The 19376-nt window shown below is 43.0% G+C and overlaps 1 protein-coding gene across 1 annotated transcript; it reads right to left on the reverse strand.

Annotated features, from left to right (window-relative positions):
* Window positions 1-7222: 7222 nt before the first annotated feature.
* Window positions 7223-19136, reverse strand: LOC136607965 (zinc finger protein 25-like). The gene is made up of 5 exons (XM_066589075.1): window positions 19004-19136; window positions 15670-15833; window positions 11473-11652; window positions 11266-11389; window positions 7223-8668 (listed from the first exon to the last, which is right to left on the reverse strand). The coding sequence occupies exons 2-5, from the start codon at window positions 15775-15777 to the stop codon at window positions 7293-7295; spliced, it is 1788 nt and encodes a 595-aa protein (XP_066445172.1). The 5' UTR covers window positions 15778-15833; window positions 19004-19136; the 3' UTR covers window positions 7223-7292.
* Window positions 19137-19376: the final 240 nt, after the last annotated feature.

Here is a 19376-nt window from a genome sequence, read left to right on the forward strand (position 1 = left end):
CACAGTTACATGTAGGGCACCATGCAGGCTTACAGAGGAGCGGCCCCTCACACAGCGACCGGTCATAGGAGGAGGCGGCTTAGTATTATACTTGTACATAGATGAGGCCTCTGCAGGGTGTCGGTCACACAGTTACATGTAGGGCACCATGCAGGCTTACAGAGGAGCGGCCCCTCACACAGCGACCGGTCATAGGAGGAGACGGCTTAGTATTATACTTGTACATAGATGAGGCCTCTACAGGGTGTCGGTCACACAGTTACATGTAGGGCACCATGCAGGCTTACAGAGGAGCGGCCCCTCACACAGCGACCGGTCATAGGAGGAGGCGGCTTAGTATTATACTTGTACATAGATGAGGCCTCTGCAGGGTGTCGGTCACACAGTTATATGTAGGGCACCATGCAGGCTTACAGAGGAGCAGCCCCTCACATAGCGACTGGTCATAGGAGGCGGCTTAGTATTATACTTGTACATAGATGAGGCCTCTACAGGGTGTCGGTCACACAGTTACATGTAGGGCACCAAGCAGGCTTACAGAGGAGCGGCCCCTCACACAGCGACCGGCCATAGGAGGAGGCGGATTAGTATTATACTTGTACATAGATGAGGTCTCTGCAGGGTGTCGGTCACACAGTTACATGTAGGGCACCATGCAGGCTTACAGAGGAGCGGCCCCTCACACAGCGACCGGTCATAGGAGGAGGCGGCTTAGTATTATACTTGTACATAGATGAGGCCTCTGCAGGGTGTCGGTCACACAGTTATATGTAGGGCACCATGCAGGCTTACCGCCTATTAGTAACCCCCATACTATTACCTCCGGCGGGCTGTGCCGCACCTTATGTACCCCACAAAGTACTGACACCCCGAGATCCTCCAGCATTCTAAAGTTGACTGATTTCCGCACATGTAATAAACATGAGGTGTTCGTTGATACACCGACATGTCAAAACTCCTGGGATAGCAGTATGTAAACAAATGGTAGGCTGGCGTTACCTCGGGGGACGCTTGGGAACCCCCACACCTGTATACATTGTGAGGTTTAGCACTGGCCAGCGCGCTCGAGGCAAGACCACGTGAATTGTCGCAGTTTGAATGAGAGACAATAATGGGCGCCAGGCGGGTGGGACCGAAATGGTGCGGGCATATAACATTCCTTGATCCACAATGTCACATGTGTACTGGAAAAAGTCATGGGAGTTCACTCTATCGCACATTTATGGGATGTTCTGACGGCGTCCATTCGCACCTGCAGATACCACGGAGTGGTGGGTGGCTATCCGGGGGGCCCAACAGATGTCCGTCAACTGGTAGAATCAATGCCTCATCGAGTTGCTGCACTTCACTGGGCGAGAGGAAGTCTTAGGCTACATTCACATGGGCGAGCGTAATATCGGACAATATCTCACTTGTCAATGTGCGTTTTACCCATGTAAGAGAGGCGATTTTCATGTCAAAACGCCTCACATCTCTAGTGTGAAATTCTAATCTTCACGCACTTTAGAGGATCGCAAGGATTTCCTATACGAAACATCAGATCACACTCACACGCACAGCATGTGAGTGCGATGCAGCGTCTTTAGGCCACTCTCACAAACACCGCTTTATACCGTGATTAGTGCGGCGCCCCATTGTTTTAATAGGGCTTCTCAAACCTGCGCTCGAAAACAGGACAGGCGGTGATTCCCCCCCTCGCAGTATTGCTGTGAGGGAAAACCTCGCTCATGTGTACGTCTGCAATCTCTTGAACGGAGTTCATATTTGCGTGAGTTTTGCGCTCGTGTGCATATAGCCCAACACGATGTTACTTCCTGTCCTATGGCATTTGGTATGTTAGTGAATTTTGGCCAAAATCCGTATACTCGCCCCCTGCAGCAAGTCCCTATACTAACATTACACCCAATATCCCTAAAGCCATTAATTATAGAGTGATAACATGGGGCCAATTCCATTATTTATTTTTTTTGTATGTAAATAAGTTTTTTATACTTGAATAAAACTTTTTAATTTACATAAAACTTACATAATAAAAATGTCCTAAATGTCATTTTCCACTTAAAGCCTACTGCACATGACCGGGTTGGATTCGACATGCGGCAATCTGACCCTGTTACCAACTGCATGCTTTAATTTTTCCTCCATGTGCAGCCGGCCTAAAGCTAGGTCCCTCCAGCCTGAACAAAGATGGCCGCACCACTTCTCTGATTACCTGATGCATACTGTACATTAGTATGCATCAGTAGTCGAAGACACTTGATTGGCCAGTGATGCCCACATGAGCAGCTCTGCCCAGTTAGCGCAAGATGTAGTGATTTAGACTAGTGATTAGAGATGAGCGAGTATACTCGCTAAGGCACATTACTCGAGCGAGTAGCGCCTTAGCCGAGTATCTCCCCGCTCGTCTCTAAAGATTCGGGGGCCGGTGGGGAGCGGCGGGGGAGAGCGGGGAGAAACGGAGGGGAGATCTCTCTCTCCCTCTCTCCCCCCGCTCCCCACCGCAACTCACCTGTCACCCGCGCCGGCTCCCGAATCTTTAGAGACGAGCGGGGACATACTCGGCTAAGGCACTACTCGCTCGAGTAATGTGCCTTAGCGAGTATACTCGCTCATCTCTACTAGTGATCCATACTAATACACAGTGAGCATCAGGTAGTCAGAGAAGCAGTGCGGCCATCTTAGTTTGTATAAATATACAAATACATTTGTTTTCGCCTTTAATTCACCTTTTATTGTTTGAAATGACCGGCATTTGAAATCCACCTATATTTTATACCTTCACGACATTCAGAAGAATAACACCCCATTAGTTCAAATCAATCATCTAGAACAGGGGTCCCCAACTCCAGTCCTCATGGACCACCAACAGGTCATGTTTTCAGGATATCCTATGGTAAGAACACCTGTGGCAATGTCTGAGGCGAAGACAATAATTACATCACCTGTGTAACACTGAGGAAATCCTGAAAACAGGACCTGTTGGCGGTCCCTGAGGACTGGAGTTGGGGAACACTGGTCTAGAACACCCATGTTGAGTATTATATGCCTACTAGTAAATTTTAATGGTAGGATTTGCTAGGGCATCTGCTGGTAGCACCATGAAACTACAAGATAAATATTGCAAATGTTTTTCTTCCTTAACCCCTTAGTGACAAAGCCTGTTTGCGCCTTAAGGACCAGTTCAAATTTTGGAAATCTGACATGTGTCACTTTAACATAGAATAACTCTGTAAAGGTTTTTCATATCCAAGTAATTCTGACATTGTTTTTTCGTCACATGTTGCGCTTCATTTAGATGGTAAAAATAGACAGAATTTGTGTATATTAGTTAAAAGCACCAAAATTGGGAACATTTTGAAAAAAGTATCATTTTTTCACATTTTCAACTAGAATATTGCAAATATGTGCAAACACACTGTACAAACTTTTGATGAGCTATATATTTCAATTTGTTGACTTTATTCTGGAAGCACATTTGAAAAACGTTAGTGTTTTTTTCATATCCATTTAGGAGACGTGCAAATTTACCATTAGGTATTACAATTTTGAAGAACATTTGCTTTTCCTACACCAAGCCAAGAATGCAAACATTTCAGAATGATATATACCCCCACAAATGACCCTATTTTGAAAACTAGGCCACTTAAAGGGGTTGTCCCGCGCCGAAACGGGTTTTTTTTTTTTCAATAGCCCCCCCGTTCGGCGCGAGACAAACCCGATGCAGGGATAAAAAAAACAAAACGGGTAGTACTTACCCGAATCCCCGCGCTCCGGTGACTTCTTACTTACCTTGTGAAGATGGCCGCCGGGATCTTCACCCTCGGTGGACCGCAGGTCTTCTGTGCGGTCCATTGCCGATTCCAGCCTCCTGATTGGCTGGAATCGGCACACGTGACGGGGCGGAGCTACGAGGAGCCGCTCTCTGGCACGAGCGGCCCCATTCAGAAGGGAGAAGACTGGACTGCGCAAGCGCGTCTAATCGGGCGATTAGACGCTGAAGATTAGACGGCACCATGGAGACGGGGACGCCAGCAACGGAGTAGGTAAGTGAATAACTTCTGTATGGCTCATATTTAATGCACGATGTACATTACAAAGTGCATTAATATGGCCATACAGAAGTGTATAACCCCACTTTGTTTTGCGGGACAACCCCTTTAAACAAATTTAATCTAGGGGTGGACTGCATATTTTTACCCCACAGTTTCTAAGCTAAGCAAAAGGTAAAACATTTTCATTTTTTAGGCAAATGTGTCATTTTGATAACAGGGTTTTTTGTACAGCACACATATGAATGAAGACTTGCAGCCCAAATTGGATAACTCGATTTGTCCCGTGTTCACAAACATACCCATTGTAGCCCCAATCTGCATACTGGACACATGGCTAGGCCTGTAATGGAGGAAACACCCTTTAGCTTTCAGGACACAACTGAATAAATTCCACTTGTAGAGCCATCAATCTGCCAAAACGATAGAACATCCCCCACAAGTCACCCCATTTTTAAATCTAGACCCCTTAGCCCATTTATCAAGATGTGTACTGATCCCACAGATTTTTGCAAAAATTATTATAAAGCAGGAGAAAAATAAATAATTTTTTTTTTTCCCACAAATGTCACTTTCTTGACAGTTTTCTTTGTTTCAGGCAGAGAAAGCTGGGAAGATACACCCCAAATTTTATAGAACTAGTTCTTTTGTATTCAGTAATACCCCCATTGTAGCCCCATTCTGCTTATATGGCACATGGCTAGGCATATGATGGAGGGAACACCCATTGGCTTTCAGGGCACAACTCAATAAATTCCAGGCTCCATTGCACACTTGTACAGAAAAAAAATTGACTCCCTAAAAAAAGAATCCCCCCTCCCTTTTTGGCATTCCCTAAATCTTAGATAAAAATAATGTTGTGTAGTATGTCTCAAAACAGGGGTAGTTACAAAGGCCTATTAGGGTGGGCACATGGGGCAATAAAAGCGGGAATCCCTCCTCCTTCCATTCTTGCTGAAAACCCAACAATGGGCTCTATGTCGGGGATATCCGCAGTAAAATAGAACATGCTGCGTTCTATTTTCTGTGAGTGGATCACATTGTTCCTACCAACTAATGTGAGCGGAATTTTGTAATCCAAAGCATTTGATTGATCCGAATATTAGTGAGGATCAGGTGCTTGCAGAATACGCAATGCCTATCCAGTTTTTTATTTGATAATGGCGATCACATGACAGGGGACCACTCAACAAGGCCTCTGGTCACTGCTCCAGGCTCTCGGCTATCTTTGCTAGCCAGGAACAGGGAGATTTAAAATTTCTCTGGCCCTCCCCAGCTTCAGCCCTTGCATCTGCCATTTTGCTTTGTCTCCTCTCCGTTCACCTAAAAGGAAGCAACTTGAAGATGTCCCTCCTTCCCAGCAACCAAGAGCAGAGCTATGGATGGTTCGGTCCTAGACAGAGTCCTCTGATTTCAGGTGGACACTGCAAAGTAAGTTACTTGAGTTCCCAATGACAAGCCGTGGACCTTCTCCCTCCAGTCTGTGCATCGTTCCCGTCTCTGTGGTAAGTCAGTTCTGTTCTGTGTTTTGTGTGGCCTGTGGTCCGTACATCCTCCCTGTGTCCTGTCAGGGATAGTCAACCCCAAGGTTCCAAAATGGGGCTGTCCTTATCAGGGCGGTCGCCCTGCTTATAGGCAGAAGCCTTCCCATCTTCCTGATTAGTTAAGGGCTAGACTCCCCACCTGATATTGCCCTGCAACGGTACCTCTTACCACTGGGGTCAGATGCCAGCTACACCAGGTCTAGTTTAAAAGCCAGGTTGGTTGGTTAGCACAGTGGCTCTACGCTAAGTTATAAAAGCAGAACATTTTTGTAGCTTTGGCTTACCTTCCACCTCCTTCCCTAGCACTGGCATCCTGCAGGTTTTGCAGCTGTCTCCTCTGCTAATAGGGTGTGCCCACATGCTCGATCAGCTATTTAAATGGCCAGTGCACGCACTCAGTTTTTAGATTCCCAGCCAATACAGATGCTTCCCGGGTTACTAAAGTCACCCTCCCCCACTAGAGAGTGCCTGAGAAAAAGGTTCCTAGTTTTCCAATATTAAAGTGTTCCAATATTCTGCTTGCTACCTGGTTTTCACCCTTGGCTGTGTGGTGTGCATCAGGATGTGAGGTGTTGGTGGTAATCCTGGTGACAGCCCTTCTCAAAAATGTCATCAGCCAACAAAATTAATTTTTTAGTCTTTGTATGTCGTTTTAAGGGCTACCTAAATAACATATTCAATAGGACACATTGGTTCTAGCAGCTACTTGTCTATTCACTCCTCTGACTCTTTAATCTGGATGTAGTTCACATATTGGTGCTGCTGGTCTGTATCTACTCTTGCCACAACACTATAGTTGAAATTCTAAGGCCTACAGAAGCTTCCTTAACCAGTGCGCTGTATACTTTAAGATCCAAGAGCAGCAGTTTCCTACAGGCAGAGGGAAAGTGGCCTTCATTGTCTTCCAACTATTCAGAGAAGCCCTCAGGAGCACGCGATCCAGTCATTGCCAATATACAAGACTTTATGGTCCCATTACAAAAAGTCTTTGACGAGCCTGGTCAGACCTATTCAGCTGCATCATCTCTGTTATGTCTTCGCCTGGATACCATGACCATAGGACAGTAGGCTTTACAACTTCGCACTATTGCTTCGGAATGGTCCTGTAACATTGAGGCTCCGGGTGCTTGCCAAAGATGATGTCCTAACTAGTCTAGATGACCAGATCTGTTTAACTTCTCGGATCAATATCTGATTTAGGGAGCAGACTCTTCAAAACAGGTGACTTCCACCTCTGACACTGGTTGGAATTCCCTGGTTGAAAATCTTTATTCTATGGTTTTATAATAAAATAAAACGGAAACTGGTATGGTAAGTGCAGGGTAAGAATTTATTTATGCAATTGTGGATAAAATCATTTAGTGCCACACATATTGCAAACTGTTTTCTTATGTTATATCATTGTAGCATTACTTTGATGCTGTGCATTTTCTATGTTTCTTGTATTTTAATAAATATTCATTAAAAAAAAAGGAAGCAGCAAGGTTCAAGGTGACAATTCAGGTTTACTGCTTTAAACAATACTTTTCCCTCATTGGTCCCAATTGAATTCAGGTACCTATCATTTTGAATGTTTGACAGACCTAGGCTTAATCCACAAAAACATACAGAATTCTTATTGACTGTCAATTAGAATTTCTCACATGCCAAACAATATGGTTTATTTGAAGAAGAGAATTTCCTTTAGAAAATGTTTTCCTCATATAGAACACCAAAACGGCTCCTTCACTATGTGACATTTCTGATGAGCTCTACGTTGGGTACTAGTAGCAAAACATTTCCCACATTCGGAACAAGAGAATGGCTTTTCTCCTGTGTGAATTCTCTGATGTTTACTAAGATCTGATTTTATTGTAAAACATTTTCCACATTCTGAACACGAATACGGCTTCTCGCCTGTGTGACGTCTCTGATGTTTAACAAGATCTGATTTTACTATAAAACATTTCCCACATTCTGAACAAGGAAACGGCTTTTCTCCTGTGTGAATTCTCTGATGATTTACAAGATCTGATTTTAGTATAAAACATTTTCCACATTCTAAACATGAAAACGGCTTCTCTCCTGTATGAAACCTCTGATGAGTAACAAGGTGTGATTTATTTGTAAAACATTTCCCACATTCTGAACATGAATACGGCTTCTCTCCTGTGTGAATTCTCTCATGCGTGACAAGATGCGATTTATTAGTAAAACATTTCCCACATTCCAAACATGAATATGGCTTTTCTCCTGTGTGGATTCTTGAATGCGTGACGAGATGTGATTTATTTGTAAAACATTTCCCACATTCTGAACACGTATATAGCTTCTCTCCTGTGTGAATTCTCTCATGTATAACAAGATTTGATTTTCTTGTAAAATATTTCCCACATATTGAACATGAATATGGTTTTTCTGCTTTGTGAATTATTTGAGGTTTAAGAGTGTCAGTTTTCAGCACAAAATATTTCTCATAGTCTGAACTGGAAAAAGGCTTCTCTTCTGTATGAATTATTGCATGATCCTTGAGTTTGGCTTCAGTAATAAATGAATTCCTAGATTCTGGACATGGTAACTGTTTTTTACCCATGTGAATTCTCTCATGTAGAATACAATTTGCCTTATTTGTAAAACACTTACCACATTCTGAACAGAAGTACGACTTCTGATCTGTACTATGATATCCAGGATGTACATGAAGGGTAGTGACGTTTTCTGTTGAAGAGTGCTGCACAATATCTTCTTCTTCTACTTTACAGTTTAATAATGATGTGAAAGTTCCATCAGAGTTCTTACTGGGATCACATGATAGATCTGTACTCTCAAGTTTAGGATGTACATGAAGGGTAATGAGGTTTTCTACTGGAAAGTGCTGTCCAATTTCTTCTTCTTCTACTTTGCAATTTAGCGATGACATGAAGTTTCCATCAGAATTCTCATTGGGATGATACGCTAGATCTGTACTGTCAAGGTCTGGATGCACACGAAGGGTAATGAGGTTTTCTACTAAGGAAGGCTGCACAATAGCTTCTTCTTCTACTTTATAATTAGGCAATAACTGGAAGATTCCTTCAGAGTTCTCACTGGGATTATCTGTTCGGATTAAAAATATATTTCATGATTTATTTTTTCAAATTAGAAAGTAACAAACTTTAATATTTCTATGAGGTTGCAAAAAGACTTTTGGTTTTTAATGCAGTTTGAGTTGTTGATGCAATTTTTTTTAGCCAAAGCCAGAGGTAGATCAGTCAGGAAGTAGCATAAATATTGCCTTTATTTTTCTCATTTTTAAAATTCTATTGGAAATAGAAAAAAATCTTTTACAACTCTCCAAGAAGAAGTAGCAGTAAAAGTTTAAATGGCTTTCTTTAGTATGCCGCTACTCCCTTCCCCTCTCCCTGCACTGTCAGTGTCCCACAATGTTGGCCAATAGACAAAATCAAATATTCAATCCATAGCCGATTTACCCCAGCATAACTGAGGAGGCTGTTCCAGTTTTTCTGCTGGCTTTTAACTTTTTTTTTTTTAAGGAACGTTTATTTCACCGAAATAGACAAGTGAACCAAAACAGCAGGCACCAAAAAGAAAAATGCACATTTTGCTGGTACATCACAGTACATGAGAACTGAAAAGAATAAAAAACAAAAGAGGAAAACATAAATTTCTTTCATGTTTGTGTGCATTTCTCGTGGAACATAATATTTGGTTGTTCATTTTTATTTAATCAATTACCCATAATAGAGCAAACCAAAGAGGGTTCCTTGTCTTGAAGTCCAAGAACAACAGGAAAAAAAGAAAGAAAAAGAACCCCACCAGAACCCTGAAACCCCACCTTCCCCCCCAAACAGTAACTTAGCGTGACTCTTGAGAAATGAGAAAAGAAAGATTAACCTAAATGGTAGATCAGTTCAAGCGGGTATTCCTCAACATATCCATTCCTAGTACCTAGACAGGTATCTCTGTTGCCGTTGTAGGACAGTTTACCCAATAGCCTTGCAGAACACAGCAGTCCCAGAACATGTGCATGATGGTCCCATCAGCAATAGAGCATCGTGGGCAAGTCACCAAGGGGAGCAAACCCATAACATGTAGTCTGAAGGAGGTGTAGTATATACGGTGCAGGAACTTGATCTGGACAAGCCTGTCCTTAGCACTAATCAAAGGAGGACCAGAACCCACTAGTATGTCTTCATTTCCCCCCGTTAACAGATCAGGAACATCAGCAATCGACTTCTGTCTGTCTCTCTCTCCCTAAACTGGGCAAGACATTGCACTAAGTAGGCACAGCAACTAGGCAGTGGCTTTACCAGGCTACACATTTGTGCCAAGCCTTCCAACCAAGTCATAGATAGCGGTATGGACAGGCCGTAAAACTTTTCCATGATCACATGTCGTAGGTGGTAATATATAAAATAAGAATGCTGAGGCAGATCATGGGCTATCTGCAACTGCAGGAAAGTGCAGAGGCTTTTAGCTTTAATAAAGAATACCATTTAAACGTTTTCTACTAATTCTTCTTGGAGACTTGCTCCCAGGACCAGATTTTTTTCTGTTTTCAATATATTGTATGACCAGTTATCTACAGGTATAGACTGGCTTGCAGCACCTCCTGACGTACAAGTTTACTACAAAACTATCATAGACATCAGTCCTCAGCCAACCCAACTGTAGCTCCTTCTAGAAGGCATGACAACCATCCATAATTAAAAATCGATAAGGATCTCTCCATTAACTTTAGAATATTCCTGGAGGTGAGGATGGAAGGGAAGTTATAGAGATACACACACGGTCAGACAGCGTTCACTCTAAACATAAACCAAACGTGCAAGCAACAAAGGGAAAACAGGGGCATAGACCCTACAACACCACCAAGCGACCACATACTTACCAATAATACTAATACAACAAGTCAGAAGAAAAATTAAATAAATACAAAGTATTAGTTAGTATTTTGGCCAAAGTACATAAGCTCACATCCCAATAAGGATGGCCCTAGGCAGGAACCTAGGGAGCACCTATCTCAACATAAATAGGAATAGGTAGGTACATCAGAAAAGAACATAACATATAACATAATACACACCAAACGTCGGTACACCTACAGACATACACTGAACAAGTCATTGTTCATGCTAAGTATCTGCACACCTAAAGACATAGGGGAATCCCACCCAGAACCTCACGCATGCATACATATACATACACAGAAACAGGACAGTTTAAATGTCCACACGAACACACGTAAGGGGCAGAGCTTCAGACATCACCTATCTGACAGAGCAAAGGACATCTGATGTCTGTAACCACCCCTGACAAGGGAACAGAGGTCCGCAGAACATGCAAACAGGGGAATCAGGTGTCCAGACCATCTTCAAGGAGTGTGTGGGAGAACGACTCAAACAACAAGATAGCATGCATGACCCCAAACACCAAAGTTCTGAGAGGGAAGGATGAGGAATTTACAATAGCCAGCACACTCTAGCAAGAAGGGCTGGTATTTATATATACAGAAGAATGGTGATTGGCTGGAGAACTCCCCACCATCAACCACAGCCAAATCAACCACACTTGCAACAGTGTGCTCCCAGAAACCCACAGAACCACAAGACTCATGAGCACAACGTGACCATACTATCTATTTTTAAATTTACACTAAATACAGCATATATATCTTATTTGTCTCTTCTTACCCTGTGATATCGGAGGCTGGTGGTTCTCCATCATGACGTCCTTGTACAGATCCTTGTGTTCTTCTAAATACTCACACTCCTCCATGGAGAAATAGACAGCGACATCCTGACACCTTATAGGAACCTGACAACACAATGATAACGTCATTACCCAGACACCTCTAGTGCTGTTACTGTATAATTTCCCAGCATTCCCAGCAGTGTCACCTCTCCAGTCAGCAGCTCAGTGATCTTGTTGGTGAATTCTAGAATCTTCTGCTCCTGTATCTGTAAGTGAGGAGGAGCCTCTGTGATGGGGCTCTGGCTCCTGCTCCATCCTCCTGACTCATGGAGATGGTTGTTGGGAGTCGTACCATCATCCGATGTCTTCTTCACTATTGTGTAATTCTGTGTATGGAGAGAGACATGTAGAGGACTGAACCCAGTATTCCTTCATCAGTATAAAGCATGAGATTGTGATCCCGCTGTGTAGAACTCTAGTTAAACCACATGTACTGTGTTCAGCTCTGGACACCTTACTTACAAAAAGATATTTATAAAACCGAATGAGTTCAAAGACAAGCTAGCTTGGAAGAAAGACAGGAAATGGGGTAGAAGATGTAAAACTTAACATACATGTGAGGGAACAGACTAAACACAAGACAAAGGGGAGATGAGCTGAAATTAATGCGTCATGAGATCTTAAAAAAAAAAAGTCCAAAAATACAGCGTACGTTTCATTCAAACATCCCAAATTTTAGTAGTTCGCAGTGCAGAAAATTTAAAATGGTGGAATAATGAAACTACAGACAAAAAAAAACAACAAAAAATTATTTTGGACACACGCTAATAATATTCAGTACTCAGTTTCTTGCTACATTCTCTCCTACATGTCCACTGTCACAGTAGAAATAATATCATGGATGTGGGCTGGCAAATCAGGGAGATCATTCACTGTAATTGCGAATACACGGTCCTTCACAGAACCCCAGAGGAAGAAATCTAGCAGAGTAAGATTTGGTGAATGGTGCAGCCAACAAATTGCTAGATTAAACATGATGGATCAATCTGGAAAGGTGTTAAAAGGAAACGCTGAACAACCATCCTCTAACATGGAGATAGTAGTATGTGGAAAAAAATCCAGCACATGGTGCAGCAACCTTTCAAGAGAAGGTGTTTTGACAAGAAGTGGCCAAAAAAAACTTGTTTATTGATGAATCAACATGAAACCATCACCCTGGAAAGTTGCACCACGTGACTTTTTTTTTGTACACACTACAGTTAGTTCACGTCTACCTCCAGTAAAGTGTACAATTGGCTGGCAGCACTTCCATTAGTCTATTGGCTTAATCCTACGGCCTCACTTTTAGGCACCACTTAATGGGTCAACCCATTCTTTTTCTTCTAATACCCTCATATGGGGAAGCCCAATTTTGCTGGAAGATGTTAGCTTGCAGATCAGCTAATTGAGGACTCAGGAATTGTTCCCACGTCTCAAGGTATATAGGACCAATTGTATGGTCACCAAAAGAAAAATGAACCAACAATCTTGCCTTTTATTACACTGTACTGGCCTGAAATATAGATATCTGGCCCCTCTATAACTGTTGAATACCATTACATTTTTCTTGATTTTCATCACGTATCCCTTTTTTTCTATCCCTTTAACCTCTTATCAATCTATGAACAATATATCCAACATGAGTCATAAGGGGGGGTAAAAGCAACCATACCCAATGGTTATCAGTTAGGATGATGGTTTAGCATAGCAGACATGGCCTAATGGAAGTTTCCCTAGCAGCCATGCATGGAAGCCTATTTAGCCCTGTCTCTGACATGGCTTAATAGGCTGCAGGTAGAAGTGCAATATACAGCAATACTGAAGTGTTGAAGTACATTGCACAAGCAATCAAACACAAGTTCAAGTGTTCTGTGGGATCTAAAAAATATTGTAAAATTAAGTTTAATAAAAAAATGTTAAATATTACAAAACTAAAAAACATTACAAGTTTAAGAAAACTTTTCAAACTTTTATGTGAAAAAAAATCAAAACAATAACCACACACCCCCATTTTAAAACATGATCAAAAAGTCACATGTACCCCATATTTGTACCACTAACTACAGCTTACCCTGCAAAACAAAAATGCTCAAACAGCTCTATTGATGGAAAAATAAAAAAGACTTACAAGGTTAAGAATCAGTCTTCAAAAGTTTTCCTTTTCAAAAAGTAGTAAAGCATAAAAAAAAACCTATACAAATTTGGGATCACTGTAATCCTACTTACTTGCAGAATTAAGTTAACGTGTCATCTTTACTGCAGAATGAGGCCATTAAAAGACCACCAAATATTGGCAGAAGGTCGGTGGCACACAACCAGATTTGAATTGCTGAATCCTTAATCGTTCCCCACATGGACGATCCTTTGTATTCTGCATCTATTGAAAGGATAGACCATTCGCATAGACGCTCACAGATTGTGATTTCCGCAAGTGGAAATAAGCTCACAGCATGTTCTATTTTCCTGTGGTATCCACAGGAACGGTTTCCATTGAAGTCAATGGAAGCCGTCCGACCCGCGGCCCAGCAGTAATTGACAATGCAGATAGGTCATCGGTACCCACGTCACCGCCTAGCGACGGTGCAGGAAAAACACACATTAAAAAAATCTGCACTGCGCACGACTGACGGCGAGCTGTAGCGGTTTCCCTGGAAAAGGACAGGTACGCAGAGTCAACCGGCCTTGGTCAGAGACAGATTGGGCTGCGGGCTCCCACTTACGGAGTCTGACACGGTCATGTTCCACCGGCCTAATTCTTTTTTTCCCCATTTCACCCCACTTACAATATTTTAAACGTTTTTCAGTAAAACATATGGTACATGAAATGATACCATTACAAAATGCAACTTGTCCTAGAAAAGAAAGCCCTCCTTCGGCTCTGTGAATGGAAAAATTAAAAAGTTAACATGAGGATAAAAACAAGAACAAAAAGGCGGGGGGTCATATTGTGTAACTGACCTAAAGGATAAGTAAGAAAGAAATATTATTAGGAAAGATTAGATGAACCATGTGCTCTTCTCTTGACATCAATCTTCTATGTGTCTACATACCATAAATACCATCAAACTAGAAAAGTCCATCTCTCCAGACCAAACTCTGGCCCTGTGATCCTGCTGGTTCCTGGCTGCCCTTCCCTCCTCATTACAAGGAGCCTACTTACCATTCTCATTGCTCCTACAACATTACTATTAGCTCATTGGAAAAGCTTGCACAGTGGGCAGTGACTAATAGATTGGTATTTAACAAGGAGAAATGCAAAGTCCTACATCTGGGCAAGAAAAATGAAAAAGGCACATACAGAATGGAAGGAATTGAGCTGAGCAGTAGCACATTTGAAAAAGACTTGGGTGTACTAATAAATCATAGACCGAACATGAGTCAACAATGTGATGCAGCAGCCAAAAAGGCAATCACAATTCTGGGATGTATTAAGAGAAGCATAGAGTCTAGATCATGTGAGGTAATTATCCCCCTCTACTCTTCCTTAGTCAGACCTCATCTGGAAAACTGTGTCCCGTTCTGAGGCACCCCACTTTAAAAAAGACAGATAAACTGGAGCAAGTTTAGAGAAGAGTTACCAAGATGGTAAGTGGTCTGCAAATCATGTCCCATGAGGAACGGTTAAAGGATCTGGGAATGTTTAGCTTGCAAAAAAGAAGGCTGAGAGGAGACTTAATAGCTGTCTACAAATATCTGAAGGGCTGTCACACTGCAGAGGGATCAGCCCTATTCTCATTTGCACAAGGAAAGACTAGAAGCAATGGGATGAAGCTGAAAAGGAGGAGACACAAATTAAATGTTCGAAAAAACTTTCTGACAGTGAGGGTGATCAATGAGTGGAACAGGTTACCACGGGAGGTGGTGAGTTCTCCTTCAATGGAAGCGTTCAAACAAAGGCTGGACAAATATCTGTCTGGGATTATTTAGTGAATCCTGCACTGAGCAGGGGGTTGGACCCGATGACCCTGGAGGTCTCTTCCAACTCTACCATTCTAGGATTCTATGATCTTCACTTTTTTTGCTGTTCAAATCTTTCAGCTCCAGAAGCTATCTTGTACTATTATAATGTGTTTTAACTTTCCTATGTTAAACTTGTTAAATAGTACAATAATGCTAGGGCTACACAGAGCCTTGGGCTTAGACAGAGATCACACCACCAAAGTTGCAGTATAGCTCTGCAACATGGCAAATTAATGGAAGTGAATGTGGTCATGTTGCAGATCACATGCTCATGTGACCCGATGATCGCAGCAGGTTTGGATTTCTTGTGATCATTGGGTCACAGCAAACTGAGGCACCTATTTCACAGCTAAAGTTACTATGTAGCCCTAGCCTAAACATTACAGAAATATAGAAACGTTTACCTCTCCGGTCAGCAGGTAGATGATCTCTAGGGTGAAGCTTAATATTTTCTTGGTAATCTCATTGCTGGTCTTCTCCATCCTAGGTAGGTCATTCATTAGATGATCCATTTTGGCTGAGAATAGGAGAGAACTGGATGAACTAGAGGGTTCTAGTGCTGGCGGCCCTTTATAAGAGAAGTAGAGACTCTAAATCATATGGGGACATCATAATGTGTGATATACAGAACCTCAATTGAGCTTTGAAAGAAACAGGTTCTCATAACCTTCATAATATTAAAAGAAATGTCTACAAAATATCCCAAAAATGCTGATTGGTACAAAGTTCCACCTCTGGGTGTCTGCTCAGTTGTTATAAATATTGTAGGAGTTATTAGCGACAGCTTCACATACTTGTGTGGCCATCTCTCCATTCACTATTTACCATGTCAAAAGGCAGGTTGGAGGACCACCATTCTCCGCATGTGTGCAGATCCAAGAAGTGGGACATGCACTGCATAAACTAAAACTCAGCACTCATCTTGCATCAACAATTTTTTGCTACTAGAGCCCAACTACAGACATTACGATGTTTCAGTCGGTTACCCAGACCTTTCTCAAATAGTCAAGATAGTGTAGTAGCGAAAGCAGGAAAAACAGATTTAGCTGCACTGTGTAAAGCAATGTGTAAGTAAAGAGACAGCGCCCAGAGTTGCCCAGTGAAAGACATCCTGCAGCAAGGTCCTGAGAAGGTCAAATTGCTGCTCGTTCTGGGTTTAAAAATCCACAGGGTGGGCTTACTCAGTGGCTTACAGCCATCCCTCTCTATGACACACACACATTATATATACACACACATGCATATACACACATTCATATACACTCTTTACCAAGAAAAAAATCAAGCACCTAGAAGGAATTAAAGTTTTGCTGCAAAAGCGGCATGCAGTTCCATCTCAGGCAGTAATGCAAATGATTAGAGTTGTGGGGTGATTAGATGAACGGTCTTGTCACCGGAGGCCCTAAAAGTGGTTCGCCCCTTGCCCTGTAAAAGGCTCTCAGAGGCTCCTTGTGTGTAATGACCTCTTCTTCCGCTTGTGTAGAGCTTGTTGACCACTAGACGCCTCTACGATGCAGAGAAGAGATGTCACCCCGTTATCAGAGTCTGAGAGGGGCGCATTATTGGGATGTGAGAAGCTGGATGGTCGTATCAATAAACTGTCCCTCACCAGTCATTCTGACCAGACTGTTAGGAGGAGTTGGTACCAGTGAATGCATGAGGGCACACAAGGCGAATGGGATTAGAACACCCTCGACAGACCAGCTGTGGCATTTATGGTGCTGGGGTTGCAGCCACGGGTGTAGTAGCTGCAGGTCTGAAGAATGGTCAAGGAAAGCCAGAAGTTGGTAACTGTAGGTCTTGTGTCGCGGTACAAAAGGAGAAGGTGGATAGCATTGTCCGTAAGGAAGCCAGGGATCGGTATCAGTAGGTCTTGTTGAAATAGCAGAGCAGTAGGCAAGAGTGAAGCTTGATCAAGGCTGTGGAGCACAATAATCACGCGTTGAGGGACTGGCAGAGTCAGGCTTTTATAGTGAGCCCAATCAGGAATGGTAACAGGATCAGGAAAGAGGCTGGGTTTGCAAGATCTGGGAACAAGGTAAATACTTATGCAGAAGAACTGTCCAAGAGCTGAATGGCTCAGCTAGCTCAATCCCTGACATCACCAGTAGAGAAGATTATCTGATAGCCCACAAGCACAAGCAGCTCCAACTGTTTTGTTGTCACCAATCCAGAGACAGGTGGCGCCATCGTTACACCTCTGTGTCTGTGGAAACCATTTCCAGGTGCTTGGCTGAAGGATATTTGGTCTCACAGCACCCATTATGTGTTCTGCCTTTGACACTCGCCCACCATCACCTCCGTCTGCAGTGATGTTGTGAACAATGAAACTGGATGCTACGGAGTGGAACTAGGTTGTCTTCAGGGACAAAGCCAGGTTTAGTTTGGGCGCTGACAAGACCTCTGAGTGAGCGCCTCAATCCTGCCTTTGCTGTGGAGTGGCACACTGCTCCACTGCTGGTCTGGGGGAGCCTTCACATTCGACAGTCAGTCACCCCTAGTAGTGGTACAAGGGACAATTTCGGCTCAGTGTTATGTTCAGGACATCCTGCAGCCACATGTGTTCCTCTCATGGCGGCTTCCAAGAGGTATTTTCTAGCACAATAATGCTCAGCCGCGCACACAAGGGAGTCACAGGAACATCTTCACAACATTGTCACAAATCCTAGCTAGAGGCGGTAAAACAGGGTAATAGAGCCTTCATGCCCGCCTGTATTACATCTTGTATCCAAGCTAGAGGCGGTATAACAGGGTACTAGAGCCTTCATGCCTGCCCATAACACATCTTGTATCCAAGCTAGAGGTGGTACAACAGGGTACTAGAGCCTCCATGCCCTCCTTTATCACATATTGTGTCCAAGTTAGAGACGGCACAACAGGGTACTAGAGCCTCCATGCCCTCCTTTATCACATCTTGTATCGAAGATAGAGGTGGTACAACAGGGTACAAGAGTCTCCATGCCCGCCCGTATCACATCTTGTATCCAAGCTAGAGGCAGTACAGCAGGGTACTAGAGCCTCCATGTCCACCTGTATCACATCTTGTATACAAGCTAGAGGTGGTACAACAGGGTGCTAGAGCCTCCATGCCCCCCATATCACATCTTGTATCCAAGCTAGAGGCAGTACAACAGGGTACTAGAGCCTCCATGTCCGCCTGTATCACATCTTGTATCCAAGCTAGAGGTGGTACAACAGGGTGCTAGAGCCTCCATGCCCCCCATATCACATCTTGTATCCAAGCTAGAGGCAGTACAACAGGGTACTAGAGCCTCCATGCCTGCCCATATCACATCTTGTATCTAAGCTAGAGGTGGTACAACAGGGTACTAGAGCCTCCCTACAAGGGGTCAGTTCTAATGCTTTTGCTCTGATATTGTAATCACTTACTTATAACAACGTTACAATCACACAGAGAAGCTTCCTTCCGTCCGACAACTTCTTGGGGAGGGATTGGTCTGACAATGAGTGTATAGCAGGGAAAACTATTAGTTTACACCCCTGATATATATATATATATATATATATATATATATATATATATATAAAGTACTGTTATTAGAGATGTCTGGCATTCCTATTATTTACAGCTGTGGCGAAATAACAAGCCCTTATTATATCTACAGCAAATTTGTAGTAAATATCTTACATGATGTATCCGAGCTCCCCAAGACTTTCTCTTCAAGATTTATAGCAATTACATAAAAAAAATGCCACAACCCCTCCGCCGCCTCTTACCTGCCGGCCGGAGTCACACGCAGAGGTCTGATACTGTAATATAATGTAGCGGATATCAGTGTGCTGTATATGTGTATATATATCCTCTGGGTACAAGTCTCTAGCTGATAATAGGGAGAACAACACAACAGCAGTCACCAGAACCTGTGCTGACATCACTGTCATGTGATCAGTACATAAGGGGGTGGAGCTCTGCAATGAGGAGGAGGAGAAGTGGTGGCTGAAGGACCTGTGATGATGTCACCATCATGTGATCAGTATTTAAGGGGCGGAGCTCTGAAAGGAGGAGGAGAAGTGGTAATGTGACAGGAGAGAAGAAGCTTCTGTGATGTGTGAGGAGGGAATAGTATAGACACAAGCGCCCATCCGTAGG

This window comes from Eleutherodactylus coqui, chromosome 1 (genome assembly GCF_035609145.1).
Source record: "Eleutherodactylus coqui strain aEleCoq1 chromosome 1, aEleCoq1.hap1, whole genome shotgun sequence".
Classification (NCBI taxonomy): domain Eukaryota; kingdom Metazoa; phylum Chordata; class Amphibia; order Anura; family Eleutherodactylidae; genus Eleutherodactylus; species Eleutherodactylus coqui.